General features: G+C 48.3%; 1 protein-coding gene across 4 annotated transcripts in view; it reads left to right on the top strand.

Annotated features, from left to right (window-relative positions):
- Positions 1–24,437, top strand: part of FAN1 (FANCD2 and FANCI associated nuclease 1) — a 30,204-nt gene extending 5,767 nt beyond the window's left edge. The window contains exons 4-14 of one of the 4 annotated variants that reach the window (XM_057720332.1): positions 929–1,130; positions 4,205–4,438; positions 9,269–9,400; positions 11,050–11,158; positions 12,227–12,346; positions 15,431–15,595; positions 16,063–16,234; positions 19,743–19,846; positions 20,321–20,515; positions 21,120–21,248; positions 24,207–24,437. In XM_057720332.1, coding sequence (XP_057576315.1) covers positions 929–1,130; positions 4,205–4,438; positions 9,269–9,400; positions 11,050–11,158; positions 12,227–12,346; positions 15,431–15,595; positions 16,063–16,234; positions 19,743–19,846; positions 20,321–20,515; positions 21,120–21,248; positions 24,207–24,344 — 1,700 coding nt within the window. In that variant the 3' untranslated portion in view covers positions 24,345–24,437. Of the gene's footprint in view, positions 1–928; positions 1,131–4,204; positions 4,439–9,268; positions 9,401–11,049; positions 11,159–12,226; positions 12,347–15,430; positions 15,596–16,062; positions 16,235–16,760; positions 19,710–19,742; positions 19,847–20,320; positions 20,516–21,119; positions 21,249–24,206 lie in introns of those variants that run through there. The other 3 variants (XM_057720333.1, XM_057720334.1, XM_057720335.1) reach the window with 3 other exon arrangements.
- Positions 24,438–25,898: the final 1,461 nt, after the last annotated feature.

Genomic DNA, 25,898 nt, shown 5'->3' with positions numbered 1-25,898 from the left:
GGGAGCACGGTTTGCTCACTGTAGTGTGCTCTGGGCAGGTGCTACCTGGCAGGCGTGTACAGCCAGGGAGGACTTGCTGACTGGAGGAAGAAGGCCCTGCCCTAAGCTTGAACACTGAAGGCAGAGACAAGCAGCTGTTACTCAGCTGCATCTTGGGTCAGGCTTGCTGTCTGGGTCCCCTGGTAGGATGACATACACATGTGTGCTGAGTGAGTGACCCCATGAAAGGATTCCCTGCCACAGGCCTGCTGATGAGCAGTGGACTCTGACCTGCTCTGGAGAGGCCCAGCTGGAGGTTTTGCAGTGAGTGAATGTATCATTGGCTATCCATGTGGGTGTTTATTTTATTCAGATTTTCCTTTACTTCTTAGAAGTTCTGTCATTTTATAACTTTAGTGAATTATCTGTTTTCCATTTTTTTTTTTTTTTTATTATCTATTTATTTATTTTGGCTGTGTTGGGTCTTTGTTGCTGCACACGGGCTTTCTGTAGTTGTAGTGAGCGGGGGCTACTCTTCATTGTGGTACGTGGGCTTCTCTTATTGCAGAGCATGGCCTCTAGGCGCGTGGGCTTTGGCAGTTGTGGCACATGGGCTCAGTAGTTGTGGCTCGCAGGCTCTAGTGCGCAGGCCCAGTAGTTGCAGCGCACGGGCTTAGTTGCTCCGCGGCATATGGGATCTTCCCAGCCCAGGGCTCGAACCCGTGTCCCCTGCATTGGCAGGCGGATTCCTAACCACTGCGCTACCAGGGAAGCCCTCCATATTTTTTAACAATCAGTTTGGCAAACTAAAATGAAATGCTACTTTCTACAGCAGCATTTCATTTTATTTGCATGTAGGTGAACCTTCTTCTTAAAGTAAATAAACCTAGAAAATAGTAAACTTATTTAAAACTGCTTTAAACTTTTCTTTTTTAAAAAAATATTTCAGAATCTGAGTTGCAAGAACTCTCTGAGGTGCTCGAGCTCCTTTCTGCTCCAGAACTGAAGACCCTGGCAAAGACCTTCCACTTGGTGAATCCCAATGGACAGAAGCAGCACCTGGTGGACGCGTTCCTCAAGTTGGCCAAACAGCCTTCAGTCTGCACTTGGGGCAAGAATCAGCCTGGCATCGGTGCAGTGATTTTGAAAAGGTTTTGTGGCTGTTGTTACAATAGAAACATTTGAATTATTGATAGCACATATTAACTTCTTATAATGGGTGGTACATGTTTTCAAATTACAGTTGTTTTTTTCAGTTGCAGTTAGATTGAGAAAGTGGAAAACTGTAATTATCGAGTCTGGATTCTTTCTTGGTTTACTATCCCTAATTCTTATGATACCATACTGATTTCCAGGACCAAGAAAAAGGAGGAGGCAGGAGATTACAGGCACTAGTCCCTTGGCGAATTCTAATGTTTTATTATTCAGGAAAAATGCAGTTTTAACTACTATCCTTGTAGGAGTTAAGTATAAGCTACTCAGTCAAAGTTTTATTTTAACAAGCTTTTTATTGAAATGTAATCTGTCAGTATTAATATGCAGTTTCTCTTTAGTTGAAACATAAAAGTTTACCAAAATCTGTGGGTGGTTTCTTGTGTCCTTATAAGACTGTTGAACTTTTTTTAGATTGGGGAATATTGAAAAAACTTTTAGAATTTATTTCTTCTGCCCATATTATGTATAAAGTACAACTATATCAGCTTTAGGCTAGGAATCCACTTTCTGGAGTTAAGGATGAGCTAAGATAATGCTTTTGCAAACAGTTTAAAACAATGTCATTGTTATTTATTTTGTATAATATGTGTGTGTAACTGAGCTGTTACGTGTCAAGAGCCCATCCTTGTTGGGAAGATACTACAAATACTAATCTTAGTAAAATATAGGTATAAATAAGGCATACATTATTAAGAAAAATGTCATTGCCAACACCAAGTTTATGCTGTAGATTTTTAAAAACTTTTTAATGGATTATATATTTATAGTTAATTGATTTAGAAGTATAAAATCCTCATCTCTGTGGTGTGTTAAATGTCTTCTAAGTCCTTTCTTTAATTGTATTTCTTAAGTATTTCATGGTAATCTTATGTATAACACTCTGTAAGTAAGTGAACATTAAATTAGCCCTTAGTGTAAGCACTTAGCATATGAACAGAAATAAAAGAATTAAGATGAACATTTTTTTATCACTGACATTGGAATTGTAGAGAAGTGAGAATCTTAAGACTATTTTAGTTGTGCCAAAATCACTGTCCTTTAAAGTTTTTTTAAATTAAAGTATAGTTGATTTTACAATATTATATTATTGGGTTTGCCCAAAAGTCCGTTCGAGTTTTTCATATCATCTTACGAAAAACCCAAACGAACTTTTGGCCTAACCCAGTAGTTTCAGGTGTACAGCACAGTGATTCAGTATTTTCACAGATGATTCTCCATTTAAATTTATTACAAAATGATGGCTCTGTACTGTGCTATATAATATATCCTTCTTGCTTATATGTTTTTTAGAACTAATTACTTAATTTATTTATTTGCTGTATTGGGTCATTGTTGCTGCACACAGGCTTTCTCTAGTTGTGGAGAGCTGGGGCTACTCTTCATTGAGGCTTCTCTTGTTGTGGCGCACGGGCTCAATAGTTGTGGTGGACAGGCCTAGTTGCTCTATGGCATGTGGGGTCCTCCTGGAGCAGGGATCAAACCCGTGTCTCTTGCACTGGCAGGCAGATTTTTAACCACTGTGCCAGCAGGGAAGCCCTGCTTATCTGTTTCATATGTAGTAGTTTGTATCTCTTACTCCCCAACCCCTATCTTGCCCCTCCTTGCTTCCTTCTCCCTGCTGGTAACCATTAGTTTGTTCTTTGTATCTATGAGTCTGTTTCTGTTTTGTTATATACATTGATTTGTTTTATTTTTTAGATTCCACAAATAAGTGATAACATACAGTGTTTGTCTTTCTCTGTCTGACTTATTCACTAAGCATGATACTCTCTAGATCCATCCTCGTTGTGAATGGAAGAATTTCTTTTTTATGGCTAATATTCCATTATATACAACATTGTCTTTGTCCATTTGTCTGTTGATGGACAGTGTCCTTTAAAACTGTACTTTATTTCTTCATTAAACTGTGGAGCCCAGTAGTGGAATCTGAGTCTCTGACAGCTCCAGATGAAGGTAATACCTGGTTACCCGCCTCTGTTGTTATCACGAGGAAATGGAAAAAGGCTCATTATTCACACTTTCTCAATCCTTGTGGATAGTGGCTATTCATTTTGTCATATTTAATGCTTCCTTCTGCAGCTTGGAATCTCAGTCTCTTGGACATGCTTGGGGCTTTGCATGGAAATGGAGGAGGAGGGTACTTTCTGTCGGTCTCTGTAGATAAGTGGTCCTCAAGTAAATGGTAGTGTGGTGGGAATCCCACCCCTGTGTCCTTGAGGCTCTGACGGTGGCACTGGTCTCTGAACGCCTTAGGGATGCAGCGCTGCTTTTGGTTTAATAGCTTCTGGGCTGATAGGAAAGTGTGAGGTCCTCCACTGGACCAGTGGCTCTCAACTGGGGGCAGCTTTGCCCTCCAGGGGACACCTCGCATCGTCTGGAGGCGTTTTTATTGTTATAACTAAGGTGGGTAGTGGGTGCTGCTGGTATTTAGTGTGCAGAGGCCAGGGATGCAGCTGAGCATCCTCTAATGCACAGGTTGAGCACCCCATCCCCACCCGCAGCCCCCAGGAAAGAGTTGCATGGCTCGGATGTCAGTAGAGAAACCCTGCCGTAAGTGGTGTTCAGATTTTTAGACCCAGAGGGCCCTGGACTTAACATGCTGCCTTACCAACAACCTTTGATAATGACATTCTAAATAAATACCTATTATTTAATCTAAATTGTTACTGGAGTCAAGATTTGAGAATTGCTAATGTCAGATAACACTTTTATGAGTTTTCCTGGTATTTCACATGTTCAGGACCAGCATAAACCCTATTGCGCTCTTTTATTGAGGCAAACAATGCGTGAAATTGTTTGCAGTTATAATTTCATCTAATCCTCACCATGTTCCTAGGTGGGGTTCTGAGCCCAGAGAGGTTAAGAAATGCTTTAACGACACACAGCTGGAGGTGGGAGATTTGCTTCGGGCTTACAATAATGAATGCCGTTTAGCTTGAAATACGTTGTGAAATCTGATATCCAAACGCTTAAAAACCAGAAAATTATTTCCATATTGTGTATTTTTCAGAGCTAAAGACCTGGCGGGACAGTCTCTGAGAGTCTGTAGAGGCCCTCGGGCTGTGTTTTCCCGGGTCCTGCTGCTGTTTTCACTGACTGACTCAGTGGAAGATGAAGAGGCAGCCTGCGGTGGGCAGGGCCAGCTTTCTACGGTGCTGCTGGTCAACCTCGGCCGCATGGAGTTTCCCAGGTACACCGTCAATCGGAAAACCCAAATCTTCCAGGATAGAGAGGATCTCATCAGGTAAGAGCGTATTTGCTCACTATGAAATCTGTGTATTTTTAAATTTACGTAGAAGGCTTTATTGTTTTGTTTTGTTTTCTGCCATCCACAACATGAATTCATAGCCAAAATCATTTTTGAAGTTTTTGTTTCTTGCCATCTTCCTGCCTCACTTGTTTACATTTCCAAGACTATAGGGAGAATGCAGAAATGTGCTTAGATTAAGGTTGCCAAAACCAGTGAGTTATGGGTTAGAGCTACAAAATTTTCCCCTGGTTTATGTTTCCAAATAGCTTTGGCAGAGAGCATTTTTTAAAAAATTAATTAATTTATTTATTTTATTTATCAGCTGCGTTGGGTCTTCCTTGCTGCACACGGGCTTTCTCTAGTTGATGCGAGTGGAGGCTACTCTTCATTGTGGTGCGCGGGCTCCTCATCGTAGTGCCTTCTTTTGTTGCAGAGCACGGGCTGTAAGCGTGTGGGCTTCAATAGTTGCAGCACATGGGCTCAATAGCTGTGGCTCCCAGGCTCTAGAGCATAGGCTCAATAGTTGTGGCCCATGGGCTTAGTTGCTCCATGGCATATAGAATCTTCCCAGAGCAGGGCTTGAACCTGTGTCCCCTGCATTGGCAGGTGGATTCTTAACCACTGCGCCACCTAGGAAGTCCAGCATTTTTTAAATATAGACATTTGAATAAACCTGCCTTGTGAGTGTGTTGTTGGCACGAGCAAGGCTGAATATTTTCCTAGTGATAACACTTCAAATAAAGCTAATACGAACTCGTGGACTGTATACCAGAATCATGTACACGATAGATAGTAGATAGACATTTTCACGAATCTATTTTGGTGCATGGGTTTAGCAAGTGGTTACTTTGGCAAAAGTAGATTTTGATAAAATACTGAATAGGTCTTACAGGAAAAAAAATACTTGGATTTCCTAAAAAAAAAATCTGTAATAAGAGAAATTAATTTGAATTTCCTAAAATGTCACTTTTGATTCTTGATTTAAGGTTTATGACTCAAATTTAGCAGAAATTGATTCTGATATTTGATTTTAAGGAAGTCATTTAACTGTTGTCTAGTATGTGCTTTAAAAAATAAGCTATTGAGATTATTGAATCAAAACAGAGTCAGTATGAACTGCTTTTAGCCCATTTTGCCTTAGTTATCAGGAAGTTCAATATCCTATTTGTGTTCAACTGGAATAAATATTTTAGTCAAATCTTCTAATAAGAATATTTCCTCTGATTGTGTTTTCAGTTGTCTCATGTCCTTTTACCTCTTCGTTTTTAGTGACTTTGTGCTGTTCTCTTTGGTGAGAACTCTGAAGCCAAGCTCCAGTCTCTCTAATGAACCGTGAATCCTCTCTGTGCCTCTGTTTCCCTATCTGCAAAACGGGGAGCTGATAGTAGACTCCCACAGATCTGTGCTGAGACGTGTAACGTGCTTAGAGCCCGGCCTGTGGGAGTCTCTTAGTGCATCCTGCTGTTAGAGTTGTCATAGTTACTGTGTCTCTAAGGGAGGTCACTTTTCAGTTCTGTGATTGACAAAACCGTGGTTGACAAGTTCAGAAGTGGGGAGGCTAGGGAGAAAAAAATAAACCATCACATCTTCTTTTTAGAAAGTAGGTATCCTGTAAATGTTAAAAATAACTCAAACTCTCTTGTTATGCAAAGGGCCGTAACATGTGTAGATGAAATTGGGTTGAAGTGACTTCTGGAAGGGTGATTATACAACACCTATAACATGACACCTGGCCTGAGGAACCTTTCCCACCACCTTGGTGCTTGAAGTAATTGATCCTTTTGTTTCTTTTCTCTCATTTATTCAGTGCCTGTGGGTTGACTGTTGAGTACCTATTACGTGCCAGGTGGTAGAGTTGCAGTGTGGGGTGATGTTTTACTGGGGCGGATAGGAAAGAAAACAGAATAATATGTGGGGCAGGCTGAAGAAGTCCTACTGTGTAGTTGGAGTGTGAGACAGAGTGTGTCCCTGAAAGGTGCCATTGGCTTGAGGCTTGAGAATAAGAAGAAGCTGGCCCTGCAAGAGTCTGGGTGCCTGCGTCCAGGCTCTGTGGGCAGGAGAGAGCTTGCTGACCTCTGGCTGGAGCCCCAGGGGCCATGTGAAGGGGAAGTTGGACAGGACTGCAGGCCAGGGGATCCTGGGCCTCGGAGCCCTGGTAAACCGACTGGGTCGTATCTGCTGAGGATGGGAGCTGGGGAAGGCGTTTAGGCAGGCGAGGGACCTGGTGCACATTTTACAAAAGCATCCTGTGGAGTGGCGGAGTGGGGGGCGGCAGGAGACTAATTGAGACTCGGTGGTCCAGGTGAAGGTCTTGGCTGGGCTGGGGAGAGCACTGGAGAGAAGTGAAAGTGTGAGATGTTTTGGGGCAGAAAAGACGAGACGTGATTATGATTATGATTAGATTATGATTAGATTATGAGTGTGATTGTGATTACACTTGGGGGGTGGAAAGGAGTCAGGCATGGCTCTGGAGTTTTGCGGTGGGTTGTGGTGCCATCAGATGAAGTGGGGGACTGGGGGGAGGCTGGGATTCTGGGTGGGGATGTCCCTGGCCCTGTGGCAATGAAGCGGCCTGAGGGGATGAGGTCCCAAGGGAGAAGAGGAGGAGGGAGCTTGGTAGCCAGCGCTGAGGAGTCGGGCAGTGTGGAGGAGCCGCCGGGAAGGCAGGAGGGAACCAGGGATGTGTGTAGCGGGCGGACCAGAGAAGAAGGTATATCAGGACAGGGTGTCTCATATCTGCAGTCGGCTTGGAGCTCGAGTGAATGGCCGGAGGAAAGGCTGTGAGGTTGAGAGGGATGGCCCATCGGGGTGGGCAGTGGATGGCAGGAGCCATGCACAGGGAGGGGGAGGTCGGTTCCAGCAGGCATCAGAGAAGCAGCCCTGCTGTGGCAGCCTGAGAAGGCAGGGCGGTCTGCTTCCCTCGTGTCTTAAGGGTGGTGGATACTCGGGTGTGTGTGAGTGGAATCTAAACCCATAGAAAAGTAGAGGCAGGCAGTGGAGGAGGAAGAGGAGACCCCCCTGGGACCCAGGGCACCTGCAGCAGGGCTGGGATGTGGGCAGGGCTGAGGCTACCATGGTGGAGGCCAGGGTCCCTAGAGCAGGGCTGGGCCAAGGTGGGGCTCGTTTGTGAAGCCAGCTGGCCTGGCCTTGCGATCATCTTCAGCATGATTTAGGGAACTGGTCCAGGCCCAGAGGAGTGGGCAGCCCGGGCACCATGACCACGGTGGGCCTGTGGCCAGCGTGTGTTCATCACTGAGTGGGGGGCCGCTTGCCCCAGGCGGGGTCTGTGGGCTTGCAGGAAGGGAGGCACTGTGGCTGTGGCTGGTCATGGTGGGAGCCATGCCTCAGGTCAGGGTCTTGGTGGCAGTGGGAGTTCCTGTCAGCAGTGAACGAGCTGGAAGGACTAGGGGGCGGGGGTCAGTGGATGAGAAAGTTACTTGAAGTTAGCATCTTGAGGGTGACTCGGCCCATTAGGGACAGAAGGTCTCAGTGGCTGCGGGCTCATGGGTGTCTGAAAAGAGGTGAGAATTCTGAAGTTGTGGCCATTGCAGCGGGAGACACGGGGAGAGCAAGGCAGAGGGATCGCAAGGAGGAGGCGTGGGCTTCGGAGGATGGGGGCTTTCCTGGAGGGAAGGAGGATTTGGAGGCGGTGGTGGGAAGGAAGGAGGGTGCCTCCATCCATCTTGGCCCTGAGTGAGAAGAGCCGGCCCCACATGAGAGGGCGGCAGGGAAGCCATGCTCTCAGCCAGACTCAGGGAGGGCGGGAGATGGGGCGGAGGGCAGAGGTCAGGGTGCGGAAGGGATGCTGTTCTTGGCAGCATGGGGGAAGGTTTGGGAGATGAGAGGGAGGGCTGGTGACTGTGCAGGTGGCAATGGAGGCACCGTGGGGATGGCGTTGAGCTCCGTGGGCTCGTGAAGGGGGCTTGGTTCAGGCTGGCAGGAGGGTGCTCCTGCTGGGTGGGCCAGCCTCCGGGCACCCTCTCCCTGTTTCTCTTTCCTTATCAACCTTAGAATTGTCCAGTTGCATATTATAAGAGAGTTAGATCGAAGAGTTCATGAGCAAATTTTTACATTTAGAGGCAATTTCTTTTACTTTTTAAAAAAAATAATTTATTCAAGTGTAGTTGATTTACAGTGTTAATTTCTGCTGTACAGCAAAGTAATTCAGTTTTACACATATCTTTTACTCTTATTTGATTGTATTTGCACATATTGCTGGTGCATGCTTTTAAGTGTGAGTCCAGAACACAGTGACTGTGTACTCAGTATTATAGAACTGATTGGGCAAACGTCTTTGTTGTGGTATCTAAAGATGCACTGGGAAGTTGTCTTTCTTCAGTTAAGTGAGTTCATAACATTTCAGCGTTGCCTTCTCCCAAAGACTGTCCCTGAAGTTATCTTTGAAAATCCCAAATAATTCTCTTAGCTTGGGTAGCATCCCCCTGGCTTAATGATTAAGTTACCAAATCTACACTCGTGTGTAATTCTGAAGTCCATTACCTGTTTACATGGTTGCTGCCAGATTGTCGAATGAATGACTGAATGAATGAATGGGCACCAAAGGCCAGAAATGAAGAGCTGATCATATAATGGATGTGTTATGTAAGAGAAGGGTGTGAATGTTTTCATCTTTCTGGTTGGGTAGCCTGTCTGACTTCTTCTAGGCTACTCCCGTGGGATAATACATCAAATTATTACTGAGATAAAATGTAACCCTCGTATTTTCAAAAGCAGAGTTAGGTGTGGGGGGCAGGATGTGGAACTGTGTGTGTCAGTGCTTTGCTTGTTCACCCCTGAAGCTTGGATGGCGTGGTTCCCCCGCAGGTACGCAGCGGCCGCGCACATGCTGAATGACATCTCCACGGCGATGGCCAGCGGGGCCTGGGAGGAAGCCAGGGAGCTCGCTCGGTCTGCGAAGCAGGATTGGGACAGACTGAAAGACCACCCGTCCCTGAGGTGAGGTGGTTCTCAGGTCCCTGTCAAAATTTACTGACGGACCAAGTTGTTCTAACCCTTTAAGGTCATTTTCTTCGTGAAGAACACACTCCTTTTGTTCTATGGTGAAACCAACGTGTGAAGATGAATTTCCTTCTTAACTTTGCGTGGAGTCAGAGTGCCGGGGGACTAGAAGGACGTGTCTGAAAGTTTGGGGTGAATTTATACACTTGGTCCCTGTGTGGCCGACAGTGGCCTGCCGCCTTCAGGTGGGCTGGCCTCTGGGCGTTGGTCAGCTGAATGTAACTGTGGGGGAAGCCTGGTCTCAGGACAGAAGCAATGGGGACTGTGCCAGGTGTCTTCTTCCTGCTGAAAATTCCAGCAGCTGTTATTCTGAAAAAGAAAATGAAGTCGAACATTTACTTCAAAAGTTCAAGTACACAGTGTGTGATCCTTCTTTTTTTTTTTTTTTTTGGCTTAATAAATGTTAAACACATTCTGTATGGTTAAGAAAGTTTTTCCTGGGCTTCCTAGGTGGCGCAGTGATTAAGAATCCACCTGCCAATGCAGAGGACATGGGTTCGATCCCTGCTCCAGGAAGATCCCATATGCCATGGAGCAACTAAGCCCGTGTGCCAAAAAAAATAAATAAAAAAAAAAAAAAAGTTTTTCCTTTCTTGTTAGCATAGTGACGAGAAAAATTAATATTATTAAATGTCTCTTTCAAAAAAACACTTGGACAGATGATTGAACTTGGTGTACCCCCCAAAAAATAATAATAATAAAAAAAAACACTTGGGGCAGAACTCCATACAGAAATGATATGGACTGAAAAACCGTAGCCAGGAAACTGGTGTTCACTGTTAAGAAAAAAATAACTGAATATTTTCTCCCTATTTTGTTTGGGAGTAATTCAGACAAAAGTGAGCCATTTACTTAAAGGCCTTTTGGGAAAGGAGACAGCCAGTCAACTTGTTACCCGTGATGTGCACGTACATTGGAGAGTTTTCTTAAGATAATTTAGGTAAATTTCTTAACATTTCTCAGACCAAACGGCAAAACAAATGGTTAAAACAAGTTAACAGATGATTTTCTTCGTTAAAGAAAAGACAAGATCTCTTGTCCAGGAAGTTGGGTTCCTGTAGGGCAGAGGTTGGTAGCCTCTTCTGTGGAGGGCCAGCTGGGCAGTGGTCAGGCTCTGCTGGCCACATGCTCGCCGGCCTCTGCCTTCCTGGTGTGAAGGCAGCCCAGGCCCCGCCGGGGCGAGTGGGCAGGGCTGTCCCAATGCAGGTGTGTTTGCAGACAGCCAAATGTGAGTTTCATGTAATTTTCACATGCGACAGACTGTTTTTCTCATTTTGACTTATTTTAACCATTTATAAATGAGGAAATCATGCTTGGTTTGTATAAAATCAGATGGGGACCCCAAGTCTGGCCTGAGGGCTGGCGTTTGCTGACCTCCAGGATGCATTTCATGCTGCTGTCTAGGTGACCTCGGAAGGGTGGCTGTGAGAACGTAGATTTGTGGTGTAGAAAATTGCACATGACAGGCAGTGCTCAGAATATATCTTCTTAAAAAGTAGGAATTCAGTCTGCATTGTCACTTCTTATGATTGTCTTACAATTCATAAACCAAAGCACTAAACCGCTGGTGTACGTCTTTGTTTTAGATACCACAAGAATTTACCACTCTTTCTCCGGTGTTTTACCGTTGGGTGGGTTTATACGAGGATTTTGTCCCGAAACGTTGAAATACTGCAGAGACTTCACATGTACGAGGTGAGTGCACGAGGCCCCGCCCCTGGCTGTTACTGAGGAGGGGCCTGCCTGGCCTTGTCCTGAGTGCGCGGTCAGCGCACGGTGACGTGCCAAGGACCTGCTTCCTGTGGGCGCCTGCCGTCTCCTGGGTCAGTGGGAAGACAGCCGAGGGCGACCTGCTGTTCCACCTGCTGTGAGCTGACGCGTGTGCGCCAGGATGGCTGGGGTGACGGTCAGCGCCCAGCAGGGAGCCCCGGACAGTCTCTGCAGCCAGAGCAGAGCGGCTGTCAGAACCCCCTGTGTGATGGGGAGGGTCAACCCAAACCCAGGAGGTGGAAACCTCACCTCTGCTCTTGTTTCCCTGGCAGCAGTCGTGGATGGTCTAGAAATAATGTATAATCACGAATGAGAAGTTTGGTCATATCCCTCCTGGTACTAAACATTGTGAGATTGCTGGAGTTAGCTTCTATTGTGTATTGAAACGTGGTGTTTTACAAAGAGGATGTGCTAGAGCTGGGCCAGTGGGTCCCCCAAGAGGCCCCGTGGGGTTGGCTTCGGGGAATCTGTGGGCCTGCACGTGTGTCTGTGGGGTTTGTGCATCTCTCAGGAGTCACATGAGATCCTTCAGAGCGATCCAGGAACCACCGGAGAGGAACATGAAGCATGGCCAGTAAACCTAGACCAGAAAGTTCCCTGCTGAGGTGGGGTGTGGGTGAAGAGCGTCTCATCTTGTCCTGCCCCCTCCCCGATTCCTCACAGCCTCAGCCCTGTGACCAGCTGGGTTCCCAGAAGCACGTGAGCCCGCAGCCCCGCTGCCGCTCCTGCCCAGAGCCTGACCGCGTGTGGTCTGTGCTGCCGACCTTGTGCAGAGAGTGCTGTGTGGTGTCTTAGAGCCGCGCCAGGTGGTGGGGGCCTTCTGAGAAGGGGTGCCTCCCCAGGGCCCCTGCTGGCAGTCCCTGGGCCTGGGCCTTACTTTAGCGTGGAGAGGGGTGCTGTATAGATATACTTGGCCAATTTTCCTGACTACTCAGCAGAATGACGGTCTCTTGGTGTGTAGCAGCTAATGCATGTCCCTTGTTGTTGCCACAGGAGGCCGTCAAGGAGCTTGAAAACCTTTTGTCCCAGGAAGTGTACTGTCCTGACAGCAGAGGCCGGTGGTGGGACCGGCTGGCTCTCAACTTGCACCAGCACCTGAAGCGCCTGGAGCCGGTACTCAGCCGCAGGGGCCACCCAGCCTTTGTTCAGTGTTGCATACATTTAACAGATATAGCAAACTGTTAATACCTTAAGAATCTAAATGTAATTAGAAAGTTGATTTCTTTTTAATTTTAATTTTATTTTGGACTACAGTTGATTTAGAACGTTGATTTCTTTTCTTAAAAAAATATTTAATTAATCTTTTTTTGACTGCCTCGGGTCTTAGGTGCAGTACACGGGCTTCTCTCTAGTTGTGGCGTGTGGGTTTTTCTCTCTCTAGTTGTGGGTTCCAGGGTGTCTGGGCTCTGTGGTTGAAGCACGCAGGCTCTCTCGTTGAGGCTCGTGAGCTTAGTAGTTGCATTGTGCGGGCTTTGTTGCCCTGCAGCACGTGGGCTCTTAGTTCCCCAATAGGGGATCAAATCCCCATCCCCTGCATTGGGAGGTGGATTCTTTACCACTGGACCACCAGGGAAGTCCCAGAACATTGATTTCTTAAACATCCTTCTTTGTCTGTGTTCTTCCGACTCCAGAAGAAGTAGCAGGGGTGAGAACATGGGGGTGACCGTGGGGTCCTATTGGGATTCAGGGGTGAAGTTCTAGGGGTGGAGGGAGCTGGAAGGTTAGATGTCTCTGCCTTCACGCAGGTGCTTTTTGTTTTGGAAACGGTGGCTTGTGGTTTTATGCACTCAGTGCCCAGGGCCTCCTGGTAGAAAGATGGAAGAAAGGCATTCCTTCCACTGGGAGACGTGGTGTCTGACTCAGCAGGGTGGGTGCCCCACCTCCTGGGCGCTTGCCTTCTCTGCGGTGGGACCTTGCAAGTCCAAGGACACTGTTGGCTGCCAGCTGCTGTGGCCAGCAGGGTGGGGCCTTCAGAGGCAGTGACCGTGGCCCACTGTGTGGCTGCCTGCGGTCCCTTGTCCCCTCTGGCCTCGTGTTTGTGTTGAGCGGAGGGCACCATGGCTCTGGGAGCTTTTGTTTTTCCAGGGGCAGGTCAAGTGAATCGGGGTGATGGAGGGCTGGAAAAATTGACCATGGGCGTGGACGATGACCTACTATTTTTACTGCCTTAAACTGAAAAGGTGCTTTATTACCTCAAGTGCTTCCAGCCAGGAGAGCTGTTTCCTCTCCTGGAGGCGGGCGTGGTGCTTCCCTGCCTGGCGTTGACATGGGCTCACAGGGCAGGAGAGGCCCCTGTTGGCCCCTCACCAAGTGTGGACAGAGGGTGTGTACACACTGCCTCCCTTTTTCGTTGAAATAAAGGTTCAAATGAGTTTATAGATTTTCCCCTCGCTCGGCTCTGCGGATGGGAGCATTCACTCATACTCAGAGGTTATCTTTGAAATTGATGCAAAATCCTGGTTCCTTTTAGCCTTTTCCCAAAGGTCTTCCCGGCCACGCTCATGACCCCTGTTGTTTTATCACCATTCCTTCCCTTCTGTATGTCAGTCTCCAGGGGGGCACCCATAGGTGCCCAGCAGCCAGGCCAGGCCGAGCCTGAAGCCGCCCCGCCCTGCGGCCAGCCCTGCTCCTGCGGGGCTGCAGAGTAGGTGGTGGGGCCTTGTTCTCTCTGCCTGATCCCTCTGGAGCACCCCACTTGATGGCCTGAGCTTTACTGATTTTCAGGGCTTTTTTTTTTTTTTTTTTTTTACTTTTTGTTCCTTTATTGTGGTAAATATATATAACAAATAAAACTTGCCATTTTAACCATTTCTAGGTACACAGTTCAGTGGCATTAATTATATAGCTGAGCCTTGAACAACTCGGGGGTTGGGACGCTGACCCTGCCTCCCCCAACACAGTCAAAAATCCATGTATAACTATGTAGTTGGCCCTCCTTTTCTGAGGTCTTGCGTCTGTGGATTCAACCAACCGTGGACCCAGCAGTTGCTATAGTCCTTATTGGAAGAAATCTGTGTATAAGTGGATCTGAGCAGTTCATATCCATGTTGTTCAAGCGTCACCACTGTCTGTTTGCAGACTTCTTCATCCTCTGAACAGAAACCCTGCTCCTGTGAAGCAGTTACTCCTCTTCCCTCCTCCCCGGGTTGCTGGTTACCTCTAACCTACTTCTGTCTCTAGGAATCTGCCTGTTCTGGGTATTTCATATATGTAGAATCACGTAATCTTTATCCTTTTATGACTGGCTTATTCCACTCAGCATGACGTCCTCCAGGTTCATCCATGTTGCAGTTGTGTGAGCGTGTCCTTCCCTCCATTGTGTGGAGGGATAGCATTGGGTTTATCCGTCCATCTGTAGATGGACACGTGGGTTGCTCCCACCTTTTGGCTGTTGTGAATAGCGCTACTGTGTACAAGTGTGTGTTTGAAACTCTGCTTTCAGTTGTGGTGGGCGTGTACCTAGACGTGGGGTTGCTGGGTCACATGGTAATTCCATGTCTGACTTTGTAAGGAACTGCCAAACCCTTTTTCACAGAATTTGGATCATTTTTACCTTGTTGCCAGCAACACAGGAGGGTTCCAATTTCTCCCACATCCCTGCCAACACTTTTTATTGTCTGTTTTTCTGGGTACAGTCATCTTAGTAGGTGTGAAGCGATATCTGCTTGTAGTTTTCAGTGTTCTTGTTTATTTGTCCAGCTCTGAATAACTTTAGAAAATGCGTAACTCCTTCAAACCTAAGATTCTTCTCCCTATAAATGAGGGAGGCAGTCAGATACCCAGGGACTGGGAGGCGGTCAGATACCCAGGCCCCTGCCCTGGAGGTGCCTGTTCTGCGTTCTGAGTCCCTGGGTGGTGCCCAGGTGCCCCCATGCCAGGTTCCTCTCTCCAGCCTCCTCTGTCTCCTGAGGGTGTGGCAGCTGAGATCGGCCGTGTCCACACGTGTCCCCAGGACGTAGTGTTGGGAGAACAGCCGCTTGTGCCCCACACATTTGCATCGGGGTCTGTGCTTCATCTGTACATTGAGAGTGTCGGCGTGAGACTTAAGGGAATGTCCTTGTCTCTGGAAGGGCTGCTTTGCCCGCTGCTAGTTAGCAAAATGAATGATTAATTAATGGTGGGGTTTCCCATCCCATGAAACAAGGGGATGCTGCACGGGGCCTTCCAGACCCTGACGGACATCGTGCTCTTTGCTAGGCCATCAAGTGCATCGCAGCAGGGCTGGCGGATCCGGATGTGCGGACGGGCCACCGCCTCTCGCTCTATCAGAGGGCCGTGCGCCTGCGGGCGTCTCCCAGCTGCCAGAAGTACGGGCACCTCTTGCGCCAGCTCCCAGAAGTCACCGTGGATGATGTCAAACATGTAAGCAAATATTCTTGGGGCACTTTGGATGCATTTTTGGATTTTTTCCTAAATGCAGCCTTAGAGCAGTTTTCAGCACACATTTCTGGTCAACTCAGAAAACCCTCTGGCCGCCTGTGGGCAGTGACCCAGCCTTGCCCTGTCCTCACCTAGGTGTCGGGAGGCCAGGCTGGTGGGGGCTGTGACCCTGTAAACTCCTGAGACAGCAGCTCGTAGCCTTGCCAGGCCCCCCTGCCCGGTCAGGGCCCCGGAGAGCAGCTTGGGGGCCCTGTGCTCCCTGGGGCCAGGTGGTGACCTGCCCGCATCGTCACGGTTGCCAGGGTGTGGGTCACACAGCCCGGAGCTGTGCTAAAGATGGGTGGCCTTTCGGGGGTGGAGGACAGTATATCCTTGGGGCAGCAGAGCCGGGGGTGAAGGGCTGGAGCAGGAGGGAGGCTAACGGCTGTCCCCCCGCGCCCCCACCCCAGGTGACCGTCACAGGCCGGCTGTGCCCGCAGCGTGGGATGGGCAAGTCTGTCTTCGTGCTGGAGGCTGGAGGGGCCGCCCCTGCCACCATCCTGTGCTCTGTGGAGGAGCTGGCACTGGCCCATTACAGACGCTGTGGCTTCGACCAGGGTAACGCTGGGGCACGTGGCTGCAGTAGGTGTTGTGGCCGCAGTGGGTGGTGTGGCCACAGTAGGCGGTGTCATTGCTCTGTCCTGTCCCCAGTGGGAGGCGCTGGAGGGTGTGGGAGAGAATCTTACTGCCCCAGTTCATTAGGGCCATGTCCTTCCCTGCAGCCAGTGTGTACACCTGCCCCCTGTGAAGGCGGCACCTTCTTGGGAGCAAGGGAGCAAGGGAGCAAGGGAGGCCAGGTTGCCCTTGGAGAGCTCATATCAGGCAGGGGGACAGGACAGGGTGGAGGACAAGGAGATGCTGCCGATAGCCAGCTGGTCAGAGGAGGGGGACCTGGGGCCAGGCTGCTTCCAAGAGGGGTGGGCAGCCTCGGGGGTGATGTTAAGGGGGTCGAGGGCCGAGCCCTGGCAGGATGTCCCACCTGGAACCAGAGACCTAGTCGAAAGAGCTGTGGTTCACATTCCTTGTAAAATGAGCTCCCTCGAGCCTGTGTGAGGGAGGAGAACAAACGTCAGCAAGAATCGGAGCTTTTCCCATCTTCCTTCCCAAGAAACGTGCACGAATGTGCGTGATCACCCACCCCTCCAGCGGCACCTGCTTTCATGCATCTCCTGGGAACGGAGGCCTCACAGTGAAATGAGAGATGTGACCTCTTGAGAGAGAAACACCACTTGTTCCTGCAGAACCGGGCTGCTGTGTGTGTATGAGTGTGTACATAGGTGTGTGTGGCTGCAGGGCAGGTGGTCTGTGGCCCCTCGGGGATGAGGGGGACTTTGCTTCTTGAGCTGCTGATGGGATGCTCTCTGTGTCTCAGGCCAGGGATGCAGAGCGACCAGGACCAGGTGCCCCCGGTTCTCTTCTTTCTGGGCTGCTTAGCATCCTCTTCGTTCAGATTTTGTAGGTTTTGTTCAGAGGCTGCTTTCTGAACCCCATAGAGCCTAAGTGGGAATTAATTCTGCCTGGTTCCAGGAACTGGGGGCCGAGGACTCCCATCGGCCCTTGTGGGGAGGGGAGGAGGCCTGGTGAGGGCACCTAGAGTCTCTGCTGCTCGGGGTAAAGGCACCAGAGGGAGAGACCCCTCGGCCGGCAGATGCACTGGAACCTCAGGGAGGTGATAAACGTCCCTGGCCGGCGAGGGGATGCGGCAGGCCCGCCAGGATGGACCAGACCTGGATCTTGTCGCCCCACTTCCTCCCGAGCCTGTGTCCCTGTGTCCCCTCTGAGTGGTGGGAGCAGCCCCCAGTCCCCCTCCTAGCGCCTGGGCCATCACCCGGTATGCGGGTCTCAGCCAGGAGATGCCGAGGGCAAGGGGTCCACGTTTGGGAGTTGGGACTGGCCATTTGAGAAACACCCGAGTAAGACACGTGGTGACCCGTGTGTGATGGCCTGTGTGCTGTCAGCAGCCCAGGGACTGCGGTCCAGACACAGTAGAGGGGCTGCACCCATCTGCACATGCGTGCGGGGCCACCCTGTGCCGCAGGGCCTGCGCCAGGTCGCGGGTTGTCACCTGCAGGTCTACTCACATAAAAGCAGCACAGAGCTGTGTGTTAAGATTATTAAGATCTGCTTATCCCTCCTGTCCACTGGAGGTGGCTCGGCTTGTGTGTGTCCCTATCAGCTCTCTTCCCCTTTTCCATTCTGTCTTTGATTTTGGCCTCAGAGAAAGAGCTGCAAATTCAGCACTTTGTCTAAGGCTGGGGCTAAAGAAAAGATTGTATTTGCCTTATAACTGTTAAAAGGAACTGGTCAATCTCTGTCCTTAGTGAATGTACTGAAGAAAAAAGTATCATAAATACTGTGAGGGAACTGCAGAGGAAGCCCCAGCTGCCTGTTGTGGCAAGGATGAGGGCGGGGCAGTTACCCTGGAGGGACTGGTGGGAGGGGTTTAAACTGCCCCCGCCCCCCAGGAGGTCTGTGCTGAAGGGTCACTAGGTTAAAGAACACTCAGGTGTCTTCACATATGTGAAAATTAGGACATCGTTTCACTGGCGTGTGATGTGAGTGTTCGGATCAGTGAGGACACAAAACGACCCTGCAGGAGGGGACCTCATAACACACAGGCCTCTTTCTGTTGCATGTTCAAGATGATGGTTAAATCTGCATGACATCTGTATCACTTACCTGGAAGGCGATGCTATTGAGGATGAAGTGCACATGCCAGTGATGACAGAGATACAGCAGACCCGGAGGGTTAGAAATAAAAGAACAGAATGCAGGTCCTGGTCCCCACGGCGGTGGTGGGAGTCCTGTAACCCAGCGTCGGGGCTGTGAGCCACACGCAGTGAAGGCTTTCAGTTTAGCTGTGAGCTTGAAAGACAGTTCCAATTCTGGAATGTCAATTTTTATATAAAATATTTTTTCCTTTATTAAAATCGATGCAGTGAACCTGAACAGAACCCTGCCGTGGGCCTTTCCTCTGGGGGAGGTTTGGTGGGAGGGCAACCTCAGACCCTCCGGGGAAGTTTATTTCTGAGTTCCTCAGAATGATCTCCCCAAATGATTGGACTTACAGCACCAATGCATGCGGACAGCTCAGGGTTCAGGGTTCAGGGATGCTGCCATCCAGGGTGGAGAGCCAGGCCTGCCTCCCTGAGCCAGGCAGGCCTGCAGGGCTCCAGGGCAAGGCTCCAGGGCAGCCTGAGCGGATCGCAGGGACGGGCTGTGGGGCAGGGTCCAGAGCCGAAGGGGTGCACAGCACAGCATGGGTGGGGAGAGGGGGCAGAGTTGCCTCCAGGGGGCCTTGATACGGACCTGTGCTGCCCCTGACCTTGTGTGCAAAGCCCCTGGCCTGCCAGCCAGAGAGATGCTACAGCCTGTTCAGGGGGTGCAGGTGTCAGGTGTGCCGAGGGGCCGGGAAGGGCTCACTCCCTGCTCAACCGTTCACATGGCCTGGGGCTGGGGCTGGCTACTCTGAGGTCACTGCCCCATCATTTGATCTGGATGTGGGTTGGGGGCGGGGGGGGGGTGGTGCCTGGACTGGGTGGTCTCTGACGCAGAAGGTTTCTTTAAAGCCCAGAGTCTTAGAAACCCCGGGTAGTGTCCAGGCCGAGGCAGAGGAGTGCTGGGTGGAGGAGGTGAATGGGGTCAGAGGGCACAGGCTCCCAGGGAGCTTAGCCTCCCGCCTCAGACTCCTTACCAGAAGCCTTTTTCAAGTGAGGCCGAAGGACCCCTGCCCTAGAGCCCTCCAAGGGGTGCCCCCGCCTCTGGGCCCACTGAATTGAACCTGCAGAGCCCTAGCAGGGAATCTGCTTTTATTTATTTTTAAACAGGTTCCTTACGTTTTTCTGCTCTGTGGCTCTGAAATGGGCATTTGAATTTTCTCATTATTATTAAGATTTTTGCCCTTAAGCAAGGCTTCTGTATATAAGCAATATAATGTAAAAAAAAATGAGCTAGGAATGGAACCAAAACAGCATTTGCTTTTGAATGTAAAGAATTTATTTTCTTCAAATTGAGTAGGCAGTAGGATATGGTGGTGGTTTTTAAAAAGCAGAAGAAATGGATTTTTCTTGTATGTGTGACCGTGTCTCAGGGATTCACGGGGAAGGGTCCACCTTCAGCACACTGTACGGCCTCCTCCTGTGGGATGTCATCTTCATGGACGGGATACCAGACGCCTTCAGAAACGCCTACCAGGTAATCATGGCACATTTTCAGGCCGCAGAGAATTTTGCACACACATGAGTCACTCCCACCCAGGTGCCCCGCACCTGCAGCCATCAGAAACCTGCCCCTCTTTTGGATCCTGGTGCTAATTCCACCATAAGAATAGCTTTTAATTTTAAAATCTGATTCATAGAATTTAAATTTTAAGTAGGTTAAGTTTTAAACTTTAAGCCTACTTTACTGGAATCCCAGGTGCTCTCACATTTGCCTACTGAGTTCTACCAGTTTAACCTAAAAGCTCCTTTTGCTAGTTATTACTTTAAAAAAACTCGTGTAATAAGCTGCTTTTATATCAGATTACTTAGGTAATTTTGACATATCTTTTGAGAAGAAGGATGTGTCAACTTCATTAGGTTGGCCAGTTTCCAGCTTTGATGGGTGTTGACTCTTCCGATGACTCTGGCCTCCCCAGGCACAGCGTGAACTTATTTTCCTTGCACACAGGCAGCCCCACTGGACCTCTGCACGGACAGCTTCTTTGCAAGCAGGGCTCTGGCCATCGAGGCCCGGCTGCAGCAGATTCACGGTGCCTCTGCGGAGAGCCTGCAGGCCTGGGTGGCAGCCGCGTGGCAGGCCCAGGAAGGCAGGGTGGCCTCCCTTGTCAGCTGGGATCGCTTCACTTCTCTTCAGCAAGCCCAGGTGAATATTCACAGGCAAGATTCAGTCAGAAAGTGCCTCCCTGATGCGGGGTGTCCTTTTGGCAACTGTAACAGAACACACATATGCACACAGGCATGTGTGCACATGTGTACGTGTGTGTGTTTTCAAGGCGGGGGGCGGGTACCCCAGCCCTTAGGCCTCTGTTACTGAGGAAACAGTCACAGGCGTGAACAAGCCCAGTTACGCCTTCTGCCCATTTGATGGTCCGCTTCCCTTGGGCTGGCCCATGGTCCCTGGAGGGACGATGCCATCCCTGTCCCGTGACCACTGGCCTTTGCCAGTCATCACTGTCACACTCCTGAGTGCTTACCCCAAATTCCCTCTTCCTTAGCTGCTCCCTGGATGTTCTCAACTGGGCAGAAGCTTGGTAACTGACCCAAGGAGAACTGATCCCTGGAGCTTGCCAGGGGCATTTTAGCCACCGGCTCTAGAGCCCCAGCACAAGAGGCAGAAGGGCACTTGGTGTCCCTGGACCCATCTCTGCTGAACGATACACTGAGTCTCCCCCATCTTACAGTCACTGGGGGGGCTTCAGGGTCTCCATCCCAGGGGAGGGCTGACTGCCCCTGTGTTTCGTGTCCAGGATCTTGTGTCCTGCCTTGGGGGTCCCATCCTCAGTGGCGTGTGCCGGCGCCTGGCCATGGACTTCCGACACTGCCGAGGGGGCCTCCCTGACCTGGTGGTGTGGCGCTCCCAGAGTCATTGCATTAAGGTCAGTTGAACCAGAATGGAAAATTGTGTTCGTAATTTTATGATCAACTTAATCAGAGGCCACAGTCTAGGCATTCCTTCCATGGTGGTTGACAAGATTGAATTCCTTGAGAGCTGCTGGACTGAGGACCAGGGTTGTTCGGTGGCTGTTGGTGGAGGCACCCTTGATGCTAGTACGTGGGCCTCTTCACGGGCAGTTGCCCTCATGGCAGCGTGTTTCATTTGAGCTGATGAGTGAGAGGGACCAGGGTGTGAGCAAGATGGAAGTCAGTCTCCTATGAGCTGATCTTCCATTGCTTTTGCTGTGTCCTCTGTTGGAAGCAAGTCCACACTCAAGGGCAGGGACTCTGCAGGTATGAACACTAGGAGGCCAGGGTGCTTGGGAGCGATTTTCTAAGCTCCCCAAGAGTGATCACTTCCTTGCATGCTGTAGGCTGGGTGCCTCATCCTGGTCTCACCCTGTTGCCCATCACAGGCTGGCGGCTTCCTTATTGAGTTTTGAGATGAAAAAAAATTCTGGTACAAGTCCTTTTTTGACAAAGTCACAAACTAATCTGTTCTTTAATGAATCATACTTCTGGTGTCATGTGACGTCAACTATAATTGTGGATTTGGGTCTTTCTCCTTGCAGTTCTGTCAGTGTTTGCTTCTTATATCGTGAAGCTCTATTATTCGATGTATAAACGTAGGATTGTCATGTCTTCTTGATGAATTGAACTCTTTATTATTATGAAACAACCTCCCTTTATTCCTGGGTTCTTTGCTCTGAAATTGACTGATGTGTAGCTACTCTGGCCTTTTTTGGTTGGTGTTGATATGATACTTTTTTTATTCTCTTACATTTAACTTATTTTATCTTTATATTTGAATTTATTATATTCTTGTAGGCAACATATATCTGGGTTTTCTTAATCTAATTTGACAACCTCTGCCTTTTAATTGGCTATTTGGAACATTTGCATTTAATGTTATTATTCATGTTTGGCTTTAAACCTGTCATCTTGATTCTTGTTTTTTATTTGTCTCAGCTCTTATTTTTTCTGCCTTTTTCCTTTTTTTTCTTTTTTAAATTTATTTATTTATTGGCTGTGTTGTATCTTCGTTGCTGCACACGGGCTTTCTCTAGTTGTGGTGAGTGGGGGGCTACTCTTCATTGTAGTGTGCAGGCTCCTCATTGCGGTGGCTCCTCTTGTTGCGGAGCATGGGCTCTAGGCACGCCGGCTTCAGTAGTTGTGGCACACGGGCTCAGTAGTTGTGGCTTGCAGGCTGTAGAGCGCAGGCTCAGTAGTTGTGGCACACGGGCTTAGTTGCTCCATGGCATGTGGGATCTTCCTGGAGCAGGGATCAAACCCATGTACCCTGCACTGGCAGGTGGATTCTTAACCACTGTGCCACCTGGGAAGTCCCAGCTTTTTTTCAAGATTGCATTTTATCCTTTGTTGGCTTGTTAGCTGTAACTCTTCATTGTGTTTTACGTAGTTGCATTGGTGTTTACAGGGTGTATCTTAAACTTATTATCTGCCTTTAAGTGATGTTGTACTAGTCCATGTATAATATAAAGAACCTTACAACAGTGTGTATATATATATATTTGTAATTAAGTCATTTTCATTTATCATGCCCATAACAACAGTATATTTTTATATATCCTCTTCCAGCCTTTGTGCTGTATTCACACATTATACCTCAACATGTTATAAACCCTGTGACACATTATTTTTGCTTTCTACAGTTGACTGAGTCTTTATATTTACTCACATAGATACAAATTCTAATGTTTGTTATTCCTTTATATAGATTCAGATTTCCATGTACTATCATTCTCTAAATTGAAAAACTTCCTTTAACAGTTCTTAAAATGGAGGTCTGATAGGAATGAATTATTCAGGTTTTATATATTGATATTTTAAGACTTTAAGTCTTTGTTTTTGAAAGATTTTTTTTTCTGGGCAAAGAATTCTGAGTTTTTTTTTTCAATACCTTAAAATATTGGTCCACTGTTGTCTAGCTTGTCTTGTTTTCAACAAGAAGTTTGTAACCTTTCCCCTCTGGCTTTTAAAAATTCTGGCTGCTTTTAAGAGATTCAGTTTTTCACTGATTATGCCATTTAGTTATGATGTTTCTTAGTGCTGTGATCTTTATGGGTCTGTGCTTAGGGCTCAGTGAGCTTCTTGGATCTTTGTGTGTATAGTTTCCATCAAATTTGAAAAAATTTTGGCCATTATTTCTTCAAATATTTTTCTCTCTCTTCTTCCCTTTGGGGACTATAATTGAACTCGTACTAGGCTGCTGAAATGCTCTGTTTATTAAAAAGTTTTTTTCTATAGTTCATTTTGGGTAGTTCTCCATTGCTGTGTTTTGAATTTTGGTGATCTGCAGTGGACAAAACTGACACAGCTCTGCTTTCACGGAGGTTACATGGAGTGAGCAGTTTTACCTTGGGATAAACACCATGAGGAAGTGCACAGGCAGGACCGTCTCAGAGGTGAACTTAAGCTGAGCATGGAGGCAGAAGACGTCAGAACATGAAGAACAGGGAGACATAGCCCAGGCAGCGGGAACAAGAACCTGAGGAAGGGCCCTTCGGGTGGGCAGACGTTGTGTGTCTCAGGACCTGAGAGGAAGCCTTTGGTGTGGTTGGCAGGCTCCAGATCACACGGTTTGGTTGGGTCGTGGCAAGACGTTTGGGTTTAATTGCAGACCTGACAAAAAGTGACTGAGGGCTGTTAAGCAGGAGAGTAACAGTGCAGTGCGTGCTTTAAAACTATTTTCAGCTTCTGTGTTGTGCATCAGTTTCCTAATTCTCTGTGAACTGTCTGGTTTCTACAGAACAGGAAACTTGCTCATTGAATTTCATATACTTGCTATACGTAAGTACAGCAGTGTAGTAGGATAAACTGTGTAAATAGTTGTCAGTGGAAACTCCTGTAGCTTACCTGAATGGCCTTCTGTCTCTCAGCTGGTGGAAGTGAAGGGCCCCAACGACCGTCTTTCGCAGAAGCAGATGCTCTGGCTGGACGAGCTGCGCCGGCTGGGGGCGGACGTGGAGGTCTGCCACGTGGCTGCCGTCGGAGCCAAGAGCAGGGGCCCCGACTGAGAGCTGTTTGGCTTGGGAGCATCTCAGATCGTCACTACATCTTATTTAATTTTGTTATTGTTGTAATAAACCTGGCAGTGTAAGGACTCATCACTGTACAGTGTCTGTGTCACAAACCTCTGTACACACACTGATTCCACACAGCAGGTAATGAACTTTTAAAAAGGTCAAAACTTTGGTGGCCATTTTAGGAGCTGGATGCATCTATGTTATTAGAGTTACAGGAAAGCTAAAACCGCCCCCCCCCCCCCCCAGCCCCCAAAACGAGATGATTCACAGCTTTGGGTCTTTTATAAAAGGAGCATACACAGTGTTTCTTTGTAAAAAGTATATTGGAAACAGAGATTCCTGAATTCCTCTCTGTTTTTCTATGCTGCCCTTACACATTTGGCTGCTAAAATTGTTTTATGATTATCCAAGAAGGGCATAAAGAGTTGAAACTCTGATTTCTTTAGGAATTACAAAACAGATTCTCATCAAGTTTCTTATTGTTTCTGTCAGCACTTGCTTTCATCGGGCCCGTGTCACCAAAGGGAGGGATCATCCTTATCAAAGGCAGTGGTCCCTTTTCGTCCTTCTTGGGAACCTCCCCAATGACCAGAGGCAATTTCCAGTATACAGGCAGATCGCGTTTTATTGTGCTTTGCAGATACTGCATTTTGTATAAACCGAAGGTCTGTGGCAGCCCTGTGCTGAGTGAGTGTACTGGCACCGTTTTTCCAGCAATGCTCACTTCGGTTCTGTGGGTCACGTTTTGGTAATTCTCATAGTATTTCACACTTCTTCATTATTATTACCTGTCATGGTATGATTTGCTGTAGGCTCAGATGATGCTTAGTATATTTTAGCAGGAGAGTATCTTAAAATACTTTAAGATATGTACATTGTTTTTTAGACATGCTACTGCACACTTAATAGACTACAGTATACTGAAAATAAAACTTTTATATGCACTGGGAGACCAGGAAATTCACGTGACTTGCCTTATCGAGATACTCGCTTTATTATGGGGGTCTGGAGCCCACGTGCAGTATCTGCAAGGTGTGCAGGTACAGGACTGCCTGTCAGTGTTGGAAGAGCCTGGGGCTGGGGAAGGTGGATGCAGGAAGGGCTTTATCAGGATGGCAGGCCCAGGCGCGGCCAGCCAGGCACCTGCTCACTCCCCGACTAGTTCTGAGACCTTCTTGAGAAACGGTACTCCGTGGCTTTTCAGTTTGTTAAATGGAAGGACAGATTAGGGCCTGACCTGTGAACCTACATGGCTGACGAGAGGCAGTTGTGAACTGAAGTCACAAACATCACCGACCACTGCCTTGCTTTAGAGCAGGTGCACGGCTGGAAGTAACACTCTTGCTTCCCAATGCTCTGTTCTCGCAGGGGATTTGTACGGATGACAAGGGCCATGGTTCCTGTGGAAATTTTATTAGCAGTCAACACTTCCTTCACATTCATCACTGCTGAAATCAGGGTCTCTCACCTTCCTGCACATCCTATTTTAACTCAAGTCACAGTCAGTTTTAGGCACAAAGGTTTTCATTTTCTCTCAGGATCAAG

This window comes from Hippopotamus amphibius, chromosome 2 (assembly GCF_030028045.1).
Source record: "Hippopotamus amphibius kiboko isolate mHipAmp2 chromosome 2, mHipAmp2.hap2, whole genome shotgun sequence".
Taxonomy (NCBI): domain Eukaryota; kingdom Metazoa; phylum Chordata; class Mammalia; order Artiodactyla; family Hippopotamidae; genus Hippopotamus; species Hippopotamus amphibius.
The sequence above is the reverse complement of the archived record's forward strand: the minus strand, read 5'-3'. Positions and strand labels throughout refer to the sequence as shown.